General features: G+C 43.2%; 1 protein-coding gene across 12 annotated transcripts in view; it reads left to right on the top strand.

Annotated features, from left to right (window-relative positions):
* CACNB2 (calcium voltage-gated channel auxiliary subunit beta 2) overlaps positions 1 to 18,296 on the top strand; it is a 377,317-nt gene that overhangs the window by 340,334 nt on the left and 18,687 nt on the right. For 7 of the 12 annotated variants that reach the window (XM_032349536.1, XM_032349540.1, XM_032349539.1 and 4 more), the window contains 4 exons: positions 2,055 to 2,131; positions 7,173 to 7,306; positions 11,187 to 11,267; positions 11,735 to 11,793. In XM_032349536.1, the coding sequence (XP_032205427.1) occupies positions 2,055 to 2,131; positions 7,173 to 7,306; positions 11,187 to 11,267; positions 11,735 to 11,793 (351 nt within the window). Of the gene's footprint in view, positions 1 to 2,054; positions 2,132 to 7,172; positions 7,307 to 7,452; positions 7,473 to 7,948; positions 8,011 to 11,186; positions 11,268 to 11,734; positions 11,794 to 18,296 lie in introns of all 12 variants that reach the window. The other 5 variants (XM_032349538.1, XM_032349547.1, XM_032349548.1 and 2 more) reach the window with 2 other exon arrangements.

Here is an 18,296-nt window from a genome sequence, read left to right on the forward strand (position 1 = left end):
AGAACTTGTAGAAACAACAGGTATTAGAGCCCCCACTTCCAGACGGGGCAGCAGGCAAAGAGAAGGCCGAGACCTTGACCAAGACTGCACAACTAGTAAGCAGCAGAATTGGGATGAAAACTGGCTCAGTCTGACTGTAGCCTGACCTCGGACAGATTACTCTGCTCCAGCGCACATCGCGTAGGGAGGGCTTAGTATACCAAGGACAGAACAGATCCTTACTCGTACCGCCATCTGATATTTACTCTATCAGGTAGACTGTTTTGCTCTTGCATTTTTTTCCCTCTTAAAAGACTATAAATTACATTTGGGGAGTAACATAACTTACTCTAGAGAGCTAGGTTGCCTTTCCTATAACTGGATGGCTTTTCTCTTGACTCTCTTGATTTTATTTTGTCCTATATCTTGTCCTTTTTACCTAAACGTTTGCCTTGGTCGGTGAAGGTATTTGTAGTTGCTTTTAGAGATTTTTACATTTGCTTTCTAACCTTCAAAATATAGTTTTTATTTTGAGGACATAACTGGAATTCAGCAGTATGTAAAAGGACTCTGATTTTTAAGTTACAAAAATCGGCAGAAATCAAAGGCAGTAATTGGGGGGGGGGTGCAGAACTCAAGAATGTGGCATTTGCCTCAAATGAAAAGTTAAGGACAAATTTGCATTTTGAACATTTTGGCTGTTTGCGGTGTTTGTTGAAATTTTACACAATCCAAATAATACTTTGACTTTTATTAAAATTCAAAGAGAATGTAAAACAGACCCATGCTTGAACTGAAACTGGACTTGGGACTTGAGAAAAAGTAAAAACAAAATCCAAACACACAAAAAAAACTTCTGAAAGAAAATGTTTTGATCCTGGTGTAATGGGTATATTCTTGTAAAATGACCAGAAATTGCTTCTGTCAATACCACTTTTAATTAATTTTGCGTCCTGTCTGGTATCCTTGTTAAATGTACCAGGGTATCTCTTAAGAACCTCAGAAAGATACAGCGGCTCCTGCTAGCTGCTTTAAGTTTGTGATGTTGGTCTGTTTTACGCTTTAAAAATGCCAGGCAGAAGCAATACAATTCAGCCTGCTTACTGGTGTTTAGTGGAATTTATATTTTCATATTAATATTTATGTAACTTAAACATTGCCCTTGGGTGCATAGACACTGTAGCAGATTCTTTCAGCTAGACCCAGGGTTGGCGCTGAGAATAAGTGTTAGGCGGTAAGACTGTCTTGCCAAAATTGCCCATCCCCCGCGTCTCCTTCCCATCATCATCTGTGAAGGGGTAGTAGTACTAGGGTTCTAGTACTAGGACATTTAGCGTGCTAGGATGCTGGTAAAAATACATAAATGTCTGCCGGTAAGTCTAAAGTTTCCAAGACACTATCGAATTTTACAATCTGGTGGTTTCACAGTACGTGCTCTTCAAATCGTGTCTCCATGAACCAGGTTGAAGCCTCCATATTAGTCACGCTTGAGACACGTTCTGAAGGCTAATTGCTATTAGAGGGTTAAATCATGTCACACCGTGTTTGTCCTGTCCCTCTGTATGTCTTGCAAAGGTTAGCAAGTTCCGTAGGGCAGTGTTTTTCTTTTATAGGTTGCTCAGGAAAGCTTGAGTACTTTTAGACTTCATACGCTAAAAGTAACCAAGCCAAGACAAAGAAGCAAACCAAACGAGAAGAAAACCATAATCTTGGTGTTAACCTTGAGGTTCTCGGCACTGCTTCAGGGGGTACCCAGCCGAAGAAGCAAAGGAAAGTTCTGCACTCTGTCTCTGATGCTGGCAGAGAATGTGAGGGCTGCAGAAATTACCCTAGTTCTCTTCCGTTCTCTCAGGGCCTTTTAAAATTAAACCAGGAATTTGAAACCAAGACTATTACATGGCTGTTTCAAGTACTCCAGGAATCTCCACTGGGAAATTACTATTTGCCTCCTTATAGGAAAGACAGATTTAAAGTTCAGTAGAAACACAATGACTAACCATATTTATTGAGCAAGACAAATGTTTTAATATCTGAAATAAGTGTCAGGTGTAATGTAAATTTTTGCTTTACTCCAGTAAATCAGGAGGAAATTCATCATCCAGTTTGGGTGACATAGTACCTAGTTCCAGAAAATCTACACCGCCATCATCCGGTAAGTAGGCGATGAGTGCAGAATGGTGCCGTCTGCATTTCATGCTCTCCTTGATCTCTCCTAGTTGTGTGACTCTGCATACAGGATCCCTGTGTGAACCCAAGAAGGGTTAAAAGCGATCAGAAATAAGAGGGCCTACATGGAGTAAGAAATAATATGGGGAAGTTTTTTCAGGGCTTTGAATAAAGGAACGATGTTCATGTGTTCACTATAAGTTGTTTAGATGACCAAAGTGATGCATGTATTTAATTTGTTATCCCTACACACACACTCCCACAGTGGTACCCGGCACAGCGTCATGGGCAGCAAAGGGGCAAATGCCCACCATCAGTGACAGGGCAACGTGTGTTCTTGGCCTCAATGTTCAGTAAAGGCCGAAGGATAAAAGCTTTCGAAAGGCAAGGAAAGGAGGATAAAGTTATGATGGACTGATTGACCTCACATGAACTTTACCCCAAAGACTCTGGGGAAGACGTAGGAGATGAGTAGAAGTATTGAGAAGAGACAGAAACACTTGTGGGAAGAGTAACTCCTATTTTCTCTCCAAGGCAGTGGAGAAGGATACCAAGGTAAAATTGAATTTCAGATGAATGAATAATTTTTTTCATGTATTATATGAGAAATACTTACAGTTAAAAAAAAATTCTCCGAAATTGAAATTTGACTGTTTTTTTTTTTTTTTTTTCTTCGTGAAATCTGGCAACTCCACCATTCTGGAGTTGTCTATACATTGAAGACTAATTGGTAGAATTGCAGAAAGTCCATAATCATCAAAATCTTAGTTTGCAAGATACAGTTGAGTCAGCGTAAGATTGCAAGGACTTACCGGCAGAGTATTTTGAGCGAAATGATTCCTTGTGTGATTCCGAGGAAGCTGGAGTGTTCATCTGTGGACAAGTTAGGGAAGTGCTTGCCCTCTAACTGGCCTGTCTTAAGAACAGGCTTCCCCTGTTACTCCTGATCACTCCTGAACTCCTGATCACTCCTGAACTCCTGAACATTGGTGGCTTTTAGAGGCCAATCAAAGCCGCCTTAATGAAAATGACAGAACTTTTTAAGTGCAAAATCTGAGCACTTAAATAAGAAAGAAATTGTTTTAGGATGTGTATTGATTTCAAATACCATGTGCGGAGAACTTGCAGTAATTCTGAGTTGCTCCGAATCAAGTGAAAGAGTATGTTTGAAATGAAAATTGAAACCCATTTAGGGATCGTGTGAGGCTTCGGTCTTCATTCCACCCGTGGAGGGGCTACTTGCTGAACGCACAGGGCAAAGGGAAGCTTACCTCCGCTCCTTGTCAAGCATGTAAGATTACAGACATGATGGTAGAAAGTTGTATACTTCGTATATATCTTCAAAGCTGTCTCAGAGTCTCTAGAGGATGATCACCAGGGTCCAGAAATGGGAAAATGTCACGTCCTATGGTGATACAACACAGCCCGGGCCGCAGAGATCAGCGGTCCTCCTGTAGACCAGGAAAAGGCTTCCATTTCCTTCAGCCGTATCATAGCCTTATAATATGTTTTCTAATGGTTTTGGAAATAGAAGGAGAACAGGCCACATGCGTTTTGAAGAGTAACTTTGTGTGTTTGTAAAATAACATTCTGCTTTTGCAGACAGATGTTTGCCATTACTAAAACTAACGTTTAATTGGCTACGATAATTTGATGCAAGTTTTATACAGATACAGGACTTGAGAATAACTTTTCTGAATACCGAGAACAGAAAACACTCGTGACTTAATGGACTGGAGATACTTGCCAACTATGAATTTATAGCCAGCACATCCGGGACCTGCTGTCATTTTCATATCAATGCCACAACTTCTCTAAAGGAAAACTTTAGAGAATTTCTACAGAGAAGATCCCCCCCTCTACCTGTAGGGTAAACCACTTAACCTATCGGTGTTGATTGGTCTACAGTCCCTAACTTTCCCCTGTTATCTCCCAGAGCCCTTACCTACAATTCACCTGATCCACTGCTAAACTGAAGAATACAAGCATTGGCCTAAAGGAACTATACTTGGAGTTTCTCAAGGATTTGGAAAAGGAAAAATTTCCACTTCTCATCTGGGTAATGGGGTGATTGCCAGTTACACAACACGTACCCCATGCCTACATGTGCATGCCTTCAGGGGTCACCCCAACACCCCCCTCGACTGGACCCAGTGTCTAAGATGAAGTTACAAAGCAGATTTCAAAAAATGTTGTCAAGGCTCTCCACCAAAAACAAAACAAAACAAAAAACCGAACAGTCATTCTGTTGCAGACCGATAGAGGAAACCATTTTCTTATTTATGGAAGTAGTTTTTCCCAAGTAAATACAAATGTTTGCCAAGGTCCACAGACACAAAGGGGCAACCATCTGAGTCTGATAAAGTCCATGGAGCCATGAAAAGAGTTGAACATGCTTCTTAACTGTCTTAGTAAATTCCTTTAATATGTTTTATAAGTGGCCAAATGCTTTAGAATTCTCTGTGTTTTGGAATGAACCCACATGCTTTTAAATTTAAGTTAACCAACAGTCAGAACTAATAAATTGGAAAGTTCTCAATTTGAGATTTTTGAGCCCTTGGGTCCAAATATAGGTGAATTTCAAACCTGTCTTGGGCTCTGAGGCTATGTGTGGGTCGCCAAACATCTGGGCGGTATTACAGCTAAGCTTTTTATGGATTTCCACTCTTACTATAACTTTTTTTTTTTTTTTAAAATCCACCCACTGATCAGAGCACACCAGATTGAAGGACCAAATCATAAAATCTAATGCACGAACTTTGCTGATGCCCTGTCAACTCAGGAGAGGCTTGTAGGTATCCTCAGTTTCAGAAATGCTCTCAGGAGGACTGTCCCTTAAAGGTGGCCTTTATAAGCCCAAGAAAAGACGAGAAAGGGAAAAGTAGATGGGAAGTTAACACCAGAAGGGAAACTTACCTGATGTTGGTTAAGGTCTACTTCAGAGAGAGTGAAAAACTGACCAAGATGCTCTCCATTGTAGCCAGGAAGACACTAACACGCTTCCTAAGTTAGGATTCAGTAGGAGGAACATTAGAGCGTTGGATAAAAGTCAGCATCAAGTTAGATAGAGTGTTTCTGTCACAGAAGAGGTGCTGAACCTGTCAGCACATCAGCGTTGTGTGGGCGATACAAAGACAAAAGACTTGTTTACTAGCTAAGTCTAACTAACTAGCTGGAATTAACTCAGTCTGTGAGTCCTTTCCCTGGAGAGCGAATCCTATGTGCTCGTTCTGTGAGCAGGTGTCGATCCGAGTGATGTTGTGGCAACAGTGCCAGGGAATCTCTCCATCACACACCTTCGACCTCCTCAGATGAATCAAAGGAACGATGAAGCGAGAGATCATAGTTTCCAAAAGGCTGAGTCACCTCCTATCCGTAACAACCTCAAAATTGAAAAAGAATGTGATGCCCGTCAGGTGATCTGCTCCCCGTCGAAGAAGTTAGCAGCAGGTGCCCGTGTGAACCTGGCGTGTTCCTTGTGGGGCCCAGGGATGGGAGCTGCTCAGTGACCCCAAATGGTTATTTCCAGATGGTAATGTGTTCCTTACCGGAATGTACCTTGGTATTTGTTACAGTAGATTTTCTTTTCTGTGACCTCAACTAAACCAACCACAGCGTAACTTTCTCCTGAGCTCCACTCTGCGGTCCCTTCCTGAATCCTGGCAGTGAGGACGCGACACACACACACACACACACACACACACACACACACACACCACCCACTCCATCCCCCCCCCCCCCCCCCCCCGCCTTGGCTGGGGGGAAAGGAAGAGGCTGAGGACGGAGGGCAGCGTGGATGAGGAGCGCTCACTTGCCGGGGCAGCGAGGTGCGGGGACAGGGGCTCGCAGACGCGGAGCCTAGCTTCCGAGTCCTGGCTCTGCAGAGGTTTTTGCCAACAATAAGTCCCTGAAACTCTTGAATTCTCATTTCAGTCTTAAAAATAAGAGGGTTGAAAGTGATCCTCAAAATACTCTCCAGCTCGGATTCTGCAGCGGATAAAACTCGGTAGTAACTGCTGGTGGAAACATTTCATAAACCTGGAAATGAGAGTATGGCTTTTTTTTCTTTTTTCTTTTTTTTTTTTTTCTTTTGCATTTAACAGTTCATCGTTAAGCACTCCAATTTTCAAGGCAAAAGATTTCAAAAGTGAAAGCATGTCGAACCACAGACCTAAACCTCTCGTTCTCCAGACAAGGAGGCGTGTGCCATTTTCTCTAGGGTCTTCGTGCCCTCCCACTCTGCCTCTCAGGTTTAATGCATTGATCTAAGGCTTCGTATCGATCAGCGGAAGTCCCCTTATTATGTCATTTTTATTAGACTCGTTTCATTTGGAGATCGGGGAGGGGGGTCCAGAGGTTTCTATCTAGCTTCCAGTCAGCCCCGCTGGAGGGGTCCATGCCATCTCGAAATCATTTCGGTCCTGCCCATCCCGGAAGCCTCCCTGTACCGTGTGCCTCCTGTAGCCCTGAATTGGGGATTTTTCTCTTCTCGCTTCCCCTCACATGCCTGTTGTGGTTTTAGTGATGCTTTCCACCTTGCCCTTATTAATTTTTTTCTACACAAAACCAAGCAAAATAAGGAGTTGTAGGCAGCGCCTGATAACGGTTTGCAGTGCAGTTGTTTACGATGGAAAAGCTGAAGATACCATGAGACGTGAAGCCAGATGTTCTGTGCCGTGCTTACACACGGTCGATGCGGAGAACTGTCAGTACTCTGTTTGGAACTACAGATTCAGAGTGTTGCTCTAAAAATACCAGTCAAGAGATCTAGCGTAAAACTCACGTGTTCGAGCCAACGGATCTCGTGAGGGGCTCTTGTGGTTTTGTTAGGTTTGATTGCGTTGCCTTCTTAACGTGCCCGACCTTTGAAATTTACTTTGTTGACCATGCAGAGCACTCACGATCAAGCTTATACGGTTCGTTTTATTTGCTTTCGTTTTATTTTCATTTCTTTTTTTTTTTTATATATAACCTGTTTTTCCTCTCCTGTCTCCCTGATGATTTTTGAATTGTTTGTCTGTATATAGCTATAGACATAGATGCTACTGGCTTAGATGCAGAAGGAAATGATATTCAAGCCAACCATCGCTCCCCTAAACCCAGTGCAAACAGTGTAACGTCACCCCACTCCAAAGAGAAAAGAATGCCCTTCTTTAAGAAGGTAACATTAACTTCCAAGCTCCCATCTGTCCACCTGCTCACCTGCACTGCGTCACATTTCTAGTCCTGTTGACTGTCTGCGTCCTTTCGAGAAGCCAATAACGTGCATGCTGTGTTATTCTTTGTTTCTTTTCCATGCTGCTGTAGCTAAGCAGAAGCAGAAATCGGTAAGTTGACGTTGACATAAGGTGTGTTTATCCTGCCACTGGCATCATTAGCATTAAGCCCCACAGTTTGGGTAAAACACGGTCATTTCTGTCCTCAGAAAAGAACCTGTCAAACAGCTAATGAAGTCCATGCATTTTCAAACGGACGAAATTCAGCGAGTGACCTGTTAAGGCACTATTACAGTACTTATCCTTTTTGATGGAATAATATCTTACCACCGAGGGACTTTGGTTCAACATCTCCCAGACGTCAAACACTGACGACTTCTATGATGCACCTTTATTGTGCATGCTTATTCTGTCTGTCTTTGTCTCTCTCTTTTTTTTCCAGAAATTTTAACTTCTATGAAGCATAGTAAAACCATTATTAGAATCTGATTTGTGATATCCAGATACATAGCTTGTACTAAAAAAAAAAAAAAAAAAAAAGTATTCAATTTTTAATTTAGTCAGTATTTAAACTTCTAATCCACTAGGTGCAAAATCTGCAGATGAACAAGACCAGTGGAAAACTGCAGGCTTGTTTTGGCGGTCTACTGTGAGTTTTTCCTATTGTCATCTATAACTACTCTCCCCATGTTCTTGCCTCCTCCGTCACAGTCAGGTCACCTGTCGGATGACGGGGCAGTGGCCGTGCCGAGGTCACCTTTGCCGCTGGCCGGCCAAGATGCTACGCGGTGATGCTCCTCGTCCCCTGACTGGAAACCAAGGGTGTTCCTGAGCTCTCTTGACTCCAGACCTAGTCTGTTTCCTTTCACCCATTTTGTAGCTTGAAAGCATTATTTTTTAAGGACATTCCTCACCCTCCCCCCGCACAAACAATTTCCATTCCGTCCTTTTTGCACGCCACTTTGCAGAGCCAATTGGACTGTCTTTTGGCATCCTCTTTCCTCCCGTTGCTGTGTCCGGCGCAACCAGGCACATCGTGACTCGGGTGGGGACGAAAGCCTCCTCTGCCTCAGACTCTGTGTCCTCGGCTTTTTTGCCCTGCACACAAGCATTTTGCCACGTGGAGGAACTCTAAAATCAGCCACGAGGTGTCAGAGACCGAACTGGGAAGTTTGTTGTTTTTTTGTTTTTGTTTTTAATAAATGATCGTTACTTTTAGAACGCAAGACCTAGGCCCTCCAAAAATTAAAACCTGGATTTTTTGTGTGTTAACACAGACAGCCCCAGCTTGGTGCACACCCGCACCCATGCCCCCCCCCGCCCCCGGTTTTACCTTCTCGGCGCAGCTCACCCCTGCAACCTTGACTGAGCTCGAGCGCTGCTGCCTAGAAAATCAGTATCCCTCAGACGCTCTGGGTTTTCCAGAGCGGTGACACGAACTCAAATCATGTCAGTCGAGATGCCTTTTTGGAAGTTTGCGTACCCTTAAATTCCCAGCCTTTAAAAATGTTTATCACGATTTTTCAGCTAAAGAATTGGAACAAAATAAGGTTAGCGGGAAAGAGCAGATAAAAATGATGGTGTCGGTATCCATAGGGCATAAAGTACCAATATTCCATCAAATAAGGTAATTTCTGTAGCTACCCTATTGAATAAGAAGCTGATTGATGACCAGCATGGGTCACATTTCTCTAGTTGGCAGCCAGAGATCGAAGGAACCAAAGACCTCTAAAATATGGGGCCACGTAATACTTACAGACTCGAAATGAAAATTCTCGGTAGCTGTGCAATTTGTATTCCTAATTCCAATAATGGAAAAGGGATTCTTATACTGAATAGCTAGAAGGCCTTGGCTTCTAAACATTGTCAGTACAATCCCAGGCGGTATCAATGTTACGACAAATGTGCTTATGATGCCTTCGGCACTGGTATTCATTCTTCTGTTAATGATGATGTGGTGAACTTCAATGTAGAGCTCAAAACCAAAGAGACGACCTGAGATTCACGGATGAGACTGTTTTCCATGTTTTAGGTTGCTTTTAGAGTGGTGCTTGTGGCGTTTGTGCTATTATTGTATTATGTTTGTCTTGTTTGTTTTTTTTCCCCCTGTTTGAAAATGTATCTTACCTTTCTTGTGTCTTTTAAAATTAATTTTGAACATGAGGTAAAATTTCAAGGACTAAAATTGGACCACACAGCCACAGCATTATTTCTGCCCCCCTGTAAATATATTTGTCTGCTACCCTGGATGAAATCTTACATGGAAGCTGCTAAAACTGAAATGCTTTTTAACTCCACCTCTCCACCACCCCCAACCCCTGGAAGCAAGTTAAATTCAATTGAAGTCAGAAAGTTTGTAATGGACAATTTAAAAAAAAAAAGTTTATTTATTTGAGAGGGAGGGGACGACAGGGTAGTAGGGGACAGAGGGAGAGAGAATCTCAAGCCGGCTCTACACGGAGCACGGAGCCCCATGCAGGGCTCGAACTCATGACCCTTGAGATCGTGACCTGAGCTAAAACCAAGAGTCAGATGCTCAGCTCAGAGCCACCCAGACACCCCTGTAATGGGCAATTTTAAGCAACAGTAAAATGTTCTTGGGCACCAGGCTGTGCAGAAATTACGTTCACACGTTAGTTTTTCAAATTCTTAAAATAGTTTAAAAAATCTTTTTTTGGTCTCTGTGATTCTGAAAATATATATTTTTTAGACACTCCTTAATGCAGAAAGATTCAGATGACAGTGATTTGTTTACCCCCATGTTTAAGGCCTGATCTCTGTCTTCTGCATTCAAAAAAGTCATTTTGGGTCTGTGTAGCATTTTCTGCCTACCAGAAATAGCCGGCTTTAAATTTATCAAACAGATAAGCTGTTACCTGATTTTTTTTTTTTTTTGCAAGATTTTATTTTGACCATTTTATGTGAAGCAACAAAGCTGAAAACTTTGCAGAGTTTTAGAAACTGGTCCATAATTTAGCTCCTCCCCTTACTCTTCCAAAAGAGAAAGAAAGGCATGAATTAGTTATGTAACAGAGACATTACCTAAACCACTCTAGAGAAGCCTATTAGATGTGCAAGTTGATAATGAAGCTTTGGAGGCCCCGGCAGCGTGACTACGTTATCACATGTTAACTGCCTTCCTTCCAAGACGCACAAACCTTACCTCTTAACTTTTCACACTCTTTAACTAGAAACTGGAAATCCAAAGCCGTGCGTCACTAACCCATGATAGTGACCCTAATTACTGCTCAGTGGAACGAGCGTGCCTGTTGACTTAAACTCTCAGAGGAGAGCAGGGATTTTCAAGTATTTTGGTAATGAATGTTATAATGTTTTGAAATTAGGTTTTACCCAGGTAAGACAAACATCTAAGATGCAAAGCTAGTAAGACTTTTCTTTTCTCCGTAATTAACCATGTTAGGCCTGATCCTTCAAGCCTTCAGGAAACTCTCAGATGCATTTGAAAAGCAATATTAACTTCCCATCAAGCCTAAAGCACCTGCTCTGCACGAGGCATGTCTGCTGTCCTTCCAGCTAGGTTTTGTTCAAAAAGCAGCACTTCCTGCTTCCTGCTAGGTTAGTAGTCTTTCTTGAGGAGAGCAAGAAAACCATAGACAATTCAGGAACTTGACAACTTTAGGAGCATAAACCCATCAAGCTTTGGTTGGGTTTATGGAGGAAAGAGGCAAGTAAAGAAAGAAAGAAAGAAAGTTCTGGAATGCCGGTGCCTCCTATTACACAGTTCAGAAAGAATAATTTATACTTAGAACATTTCAGGTCCCCTTGCCTTTTAAGCATCTGAAGTCCTCTCATCTCTCTCTGCAGACAGAGCACACTCCTCCTTACGATGTGGTTCCTTCTATGCGACCAGTGGTCTTGGTGGGCCCTTCTCTGAAGGGGTACGAGGTAGGTGTCTGCCCCCTGGAGTGCACTACACTTGACATTCGCATGCTGACCTGCTTTGTGGTTCCGCCTCCCTCTTGAATTTCAAGCTTAAAGAGCTTGCAGCAGCCAGACACATTATTTTCCAAGCTGTGGTATATACTGTTTCCTGTTTTGATCTGCTTTGTTTTGATGGCTGTTGCTGGGGACCTTTTGCTAAGCTTCAGTTTACTCTGGGGAAATGGTATCTAATGGCGAGCGCCTGAAACCACTTGGGACGTCATCGTCATGTACTGTCACTGAAACATCAGCATAAATTTGGGGAACTTCACCTTTTTCATTGTGCTTGTATCAGAACTCAGCCGTGGGAGATTGGGGCAGTCTCACATGTGCTCGATCCAAATGGGATAAACAGTCTTGGGGACGAAACTGTTTTGTTGTAATTAGTAATATTTTTGCCGTATCTTAATGTATTGCTTGCTCAATTGCAGGTCACAGATATGATGCAGAAAGCGTTGTTTGATTTTTTAAAACACAGATTTGAAGGGCGGTGAGTATTCTCCAAATCCTGGATTTTGTGGATTCCTCCGTGAAGATGGCAAAACCCGGGTGGGACAGGGCATGTGATCGCAAGAGAAAACTACCCTCGGCGGTCTGTATGGCGACGGGCAGTGAGGTTCATCCAGTTCTGTCGGATTCAGTAAATATTTGTCGTGTTTGCTCAGTATCTCCTCAACCCTGGATAAGCCAGCGCTCTCTTCCTGCACCTGTGTCTAAGCTGAACTTGGCCACATTCCTGTTGACCTGTCTCACCCTGAATTCATGATTAGCTGGCGCTTAGGGCTGCTCAGCAATAATACTCACTATCTCTCTTCCATTCACTTTTCTACTCTTCAAGACTTCCGGACCATCTCCTCTCTCAGCAGTCCCCCAAACTCCTCATCCCTCTTCCCGATGAACGTGCTTCCTCTTTCACAGAGACAACAGAGGTAAACAAACAGAGGAGAACTTCCAAGAACTCTCCCCACCACATCGAGCCCGGCTTCAGTGTTTGCCTGAGTGTCCTGCTTTTTTCCCTTTCACTGTGCTCCTAGCCATGGCCAACCCACCCAGTTGGGCTCTAGATCCCATTCCCCATAGAATCCTTTCCTTTCTCATCACTGCTGCTCATTCTCGTGGGAACTCCATCAGCATCAAAGGATGTGGTTATTTCTCCCTTCGATGGAAGTTTGAACCATATTCCCCTCTAGCTAGCCCATTTTTCTCCTTTTCTTTACAGCAAATCTCCTTCCACACGTAGTACATCCTTGTTCTCTCCTCATACTGAAATGTATGCCAGTTAACGCATCCGTCACTCAACCGATCATCAGTGACCTTCACGTTGCTAAGTCCAGGGCTGAGCCTCAGTGCTCCTGTTAATTGGCGTATTGGACTGCTTCTTCCTCTTTTAACTCCTTGATGTGCTTGCTTTCTGCAAGCACACTTTTCTAGGTTTTCTCTTATCTCACTTTGTCTCCTTTTTCTCCTTGGCTGGTTCTTCCTCATCGACTAGACGCCTTGGAGCCCCCAGGACCAAGTCCTTTGGTCTTCTCTCTTCTGGTTGCATTCATTCCGCGAGAGATTTCATTGGATGTGTGACTTGTCAATAGCATTCCTTCGCGGGTCCGTCCTCTGAATTCCAGATCCTTGTATCCAACTGCCTGTTCAGTCTCACCACTGAGATATCGAATGGATTTCTCAGACGGAACCTCCCGGCTCCCTCCGAACCTGCTCCTCTCCTAGTAGCCCATGCCTCATGTACACCTGCTTCATCTTTCAGACCCAAGACCCATCCACCCCGAATCACCGAGTCATTCTTGACTGCTCTTTTTCTCTTATGTCCCACATCCAACTGCCATGGTGTGTTTCTTCAAAATATATCAAGAACCGAACGACTTCTCGCACATCCTCTGCTATCCTTTTGGCCTAAGACCCTGGATCGCGTCATGAATAGCCTCGTAACTTGTATCTTTGCTTCCGTCTTCGCTTCCTTGATCTCTCGTCTCAATTCTGCACGACTAAGGCTGCGCGACTCTGTTAAACTGTGAGTGTGTCTCATCCCGGCTTTGTTCAGATCCAACCAGCGACTGCTCTTTTTACTCAGCATAAAAATTGAAGTCCCTACAGGGGCCTTTAAGAACCTCTCCGGTCAGACCGTCCACACTCCCCCACCCCCTCCTTTCTTCCGACTTCATCTCTTATACTCTCCCGCTTGCTCATTCTGCTCCTGTCACACTGACTTCCTTGTGGCTCCATGAGTGTCCCAGACAGCCTGGTATATGCCCACCGCAGGGCCTTTGCATTTGCAGCTCCCTCAGCTCCCTGTGCGAGGAAGACGTTTCCATCAGATACTGTCCTTGGTGTAGGTGCACACAAATACACACTACATTACACACACACACACACACACATATACACACACATTCTCTCTCTCCCGTCCTTGACTTTTTCCATAACTCTTTTATATATTCTATTAATGAACTTTGTTGTTATTCTCCCACAGTCAGAATATAAACTCCATGAGGGCAGATTTTTTTTTTTTGCATTTTTTTTTTTTCTATCTGCTGTGTGAACTCTTGTGTTCTCAATGCCTGGAACTGTGCTCAGTGGGAACAATACGTGGGTGAGGCTGAATGAATGTCTCCCCATGTGCACCTCCAGCTAAAGAAATGGAGAGATGGGGAAGCCACTCACTGTCTTTGTGGACCTCAGGTGTCAGCCATCAGTGGAAACCTTGAGCGGTAAACTACAAAGTAAAGGAATGGGCAGCTCAGCCCCTGTGTGTCCAAGGTGCACATGGCGTAAAGGGAGGAAGGATGGACACTGACAGGGATGTTACCATCTAAGAAAGGTAGCTAAGATTTCACTCACTTGAATTAGAAAGAGAAAGGTTGGGCCGGTGGATGGGTGTTAAGTGGGTGAAGGAATCAGGGTGTGACACAGCGTCATGTGGAAGGCAAGCTCCTTAGAGATCCTCAAGGCAAGACTCTAGACAAGGAGCAAGTGGTGAGAGAGCCAGGGCTGTATCTCGTGTGCCATGTCCGTCGGCTTGGACGTAATCCAAGTCTGTATGTCTGTAGTTTTTTAAAGATAGATATTTATTTGAGAGGGAGTATGCACACAAGTAGGGGGAGCAGTGGAGGGGAAGGAGAGGCACAAGCAGACTCCCCAGTGAGCAGAGAGCCCAAGGCGGGGCTTGATCCCAGGACCCTGAGATCATGACCTGAGCCGAAGGCAGACGCTTAACTGAATGAACCACCCAAGCGTCCCTATATTTCTATATTTTTAATAAGACAAATTTGGTGCCTCTACTCTACATTCCTGTCCTTCTCACATCCTAAGGATACAAGTACAATAAATACATAGTATCTGTGGGTTTCAGTGTTCTTTTAAATTTCAAATTTCTAAGTATACTGCTTTCTTCCTTGACCATACCTGCTCCTAGAGCCATTTGTAATTCATATCAACTTTTAGCAGGGGAGGCAAGGCCACACGGAAACCTACAGCAGGACAAGGACAGGACTGAAAGAGACAGTAAAAGAAAGAAGAAATTATGTTTCCAGGTGTAAAAAAGACTATATAAACAAGGCCCACATAATCAAATGTTCCTTATTTGACTTTTTTTTTTTTCCATAATTTTATGAAGTATGTTTTAGTTTGTGCCAGGAAAACACAGGGTTTGGCTTGGTCCAAGGCTGTCTGGCACTGGCCACGTGAAAAAGACATACCCCTGATCGGGCTCATTTACCGTTCAGTTCTTTATGCTTAACTATGTCATTTATCCTAATTTGGGGTTGTCTCCTTGAGCATACACCCCCAGAAAATTACTAGACAAAGCACTGTGCTTTCCCTGAGTTAACCCACTGCGCTTTCCAAAATGCCAAAGATGGAAAAATGAGATGGCATTTCCTTACTGTTTAAACCTAGTTAAGTTCTGAATTTGGAAGACCGAATCCAGCCATAGGACATGTCTTGGCCCCCTGTTTGAAAGTGTCGGTCCATCCAGATTGATTTCATTTAAGAAACAAATGAACAAAATATCTGAATGTTGTCAGTCTGCTCTTTCTGGCCAGAAGTAATTTCCACGGCTTTCTTAATGCATCTGCCTTGGCTCATTTGACTCAGAGCTCAAGTTCAGCATTCTAGGCTTCAGAGTACCAATTAAAGATCCTCAAAGGAATTAATAGGGCCCATAAGATACACTTAAAAAATCCATGCAAAAAATTTTTAACCCACAGCAAGACATCCGGAGTACCTGAATCATTCAGTGTCTTTGGTTCTGGCAGCAGTAGGGGGAGGAAACTGATCCAAAGTATCAGGTACTTCCATATACATGTAATTTTAAAAGGGAGAAATGAATTACTCTTTCATTATCTATTAAATAAACTAAACTTATTTTTAAAAATTTAAAGCCCAAGGGGAAGAAAATATGAAAGGAAGTGTTGGTGATGAAAAGATTCTTGACGGAAATTCTTTTCTGTTCCTAAACCTAGTTAAGTTCATTTGTTGAAGCCCTGGGGAGTTGTCAGAATCGTGATCCTGGCTGTCAGATCAAGGAATAGATGATAAATCATTACCGTCTTTCTCTTGTGTGCAGTAGAGTAGCCCGTTTACAATCAGACCCATCCTAACCAGCTGTGTCATGTAAACAAAGCAACCTTCACATTCCCCTTGTAGGATATTGACAGGTAAATTAACAAGGAAATTGAGGATGAGAAGGAAGGCTACCACCAGTGATGAATTCGGTTTCCTCCCCAGAGACTGAAAATGTCAGCTCTTGGCACTAAAGTGTCTGGAATGGGAACAGAATTGTAGGGATATGTACACTGCTGAATCTTCTGCGAGAGAATCTTATTGGAAATCAGTAATCCTGGGTAACATTACATCACTTTATTTTGTTGTGTAGATCATTTAGTTAGATGTGAGACAACCTCTAAACTGGTGGTTATCTAGCCTGGCTGCACATTAGAATCATCGGCAACACTTTAAAAAATAAAACACCAGCCCAACAACAAGGGCTTGGGTTCCATCTGTGACCAGCTGAAACCACATTTCCAAGGCAGGACCTCCTGTAACTGTAAAAGCTGGTACGGCGATCTTGATACATTCTGAGAGGGTTAAGAACCACTACTCTAGGGGCGCCTGGGTGGCTCAGTAGGTTAAAGCCTCTGCCTTTGGCTCAGGTCACGATATCCCAGGGTCCTGGGATCGAGCCCCGCATCAGGCTCTCTGCTCAGCGGGGAGTCTGCTTCCCCCTCTCTCTCTGCCTGCCTCTCTGCCTACTTGTGATCTCTCTCTCTGTCAAATAAATAAGTAAAATCTTAAAAAAATTAAAAAAAAATAAAAAAACACTACTCAACTTTTTGTCCCCAGAATTTGGCCCTTAGGATTATCAAGGTCTTCTTTTTGGCAGAACCCCAAGTAGTGACAATTCCCAGAGCATAACTGTAGGAGTTGAAATAGAATAGTGACCCAACTTCGCACAGCCTACTGAGCTAACGCGAGAAGCAGGTCAGTGGATTCTCAGCTGAGCAGTACCATGCACAGAGAGGTCCAAGCATGTGGGAGAAGGAGGACGTATTCAGCTGGCTCCATTTCTTAGTACGTATTATGACTCTCTGGATAATATTCCAATGAGCTGTAGTATACACTGTAATGACTCTGTCTTCTGTGTTTTCCTTGAGATAAGGAATATACCTTTCTACGCTTGCTTTACTTCCTCTGTGTTTGGCATTAATTCAGCCCTGAACCCCCCAGCTGTCGGAACCTCCTCACAGTATCCTGAGATGCATCCTGTTGTCACTCCTCTTTGTCTTCTCGAACCTCTGGGAGCGTTCTGGCCATCTCTGGTCTGGACAGTTTCTGTCTTTGATGGGTGCACATTGTCATTCCAGGACATCCTTCAACATTATTCTGGATATTCCTTTAGCCTTCCTCTTGGGTCGGAGCCCCTTTTCCTTATATCCATTGATCTGGGGCTTTACCCTGTCCTTTCCGTTGACAGTGTTCTCTGGTAGTTTCCCTAGAAAAGTCCCTAACTTTTTGAGGCCCTGAATGTCTAAAAGTGTCTTTCATCAACCTTCCCATTTCACTGACAGTTAAAATGGCTACCGAATTTATTTTTTAAGATTTGATTGATTGATTCATTCATTCATTCATTCGACAGAGAGCAGAAGTAGTCAGAGAGGCAGGCAGAGAGAGAGAGAGAGAAGCAGGCTCCCTGCTGAGCAAGGAGGCCACCTTGGGCTTGATTCCAAGACCCTGAGATCATGACCTGCGCTGAAGGCAGACATTTAACCATCTGAGCTCCATCTGCCCCCTAATGGCTATAGAACTTTGATTGAAATAATTTCCCTTTAGGATTTTGAAAACTGGGCGCCTGGGTGGCTCAGTGGATTAAGCCGCTGCCTTCGGCTCAGGTCATGATCTCCGGGTCCTGGGATCGGGTCCCGCATCGGGCTCTCTGCTCAGCAGGGAGCCTGCTTCCCTCTCTCTCTCTGCCTGCCTCTCTGTCTACTTGTGATTTCTCTCTGTCCAATAAATAAATAAAATCTTTAAAAAAAAAAAAAAAGGATTTTTGAAAACTTTCTGCTCCATTCTCTTCTGGCTTCCAATGTTGAGAAGAACAGAAGACTTCCATTTCAGACCCTCAATGTGGGACCTGTATTTATTTATTTATTTGTTTGTTTGTTTATTTTAGTTTCTCTTCTTTCGTTATTCCCTTTTTTTCCTGAAGTTCTTGTGTTATTTGGAAGTTGAACCTCCTGGGTGGTTCTCCCATTTGTATACTTTTTCTTCTGTGTTCTCTGTCTTTGCCTTTTTTGTTTTCCCCTTTAGAGTTTCTTAACTTTATGTCCCAGCTCTCTTTTGAATGTTTCTGTCATTTTTAATTGCCAAAAACTCATTCTGAGTTTCTAAATAGAAATTTGTTATAGTTTCATAGATATAATAATGTCTTAGCTTTCAACTTGAAATACAGCTGACCCTTGAACAACAGGGCTTTGAACTGTGGCT

The sequence above is a fragment of the Mustela erminea genome, chromosome 6, assembly GCF_009829155.1.
Source record: "Mustela erminea isolate mMusErm1 chromosome 6, mMusErm1.Pri, whole genome shotgun sequence".
Classification (NCBI taxonomy): domain Eukaryota; kingdom Metazoa; phylum Chordata; class Mammalia; order Carnivora; family Mustelidae; genus Mustela; species Mustela erminea.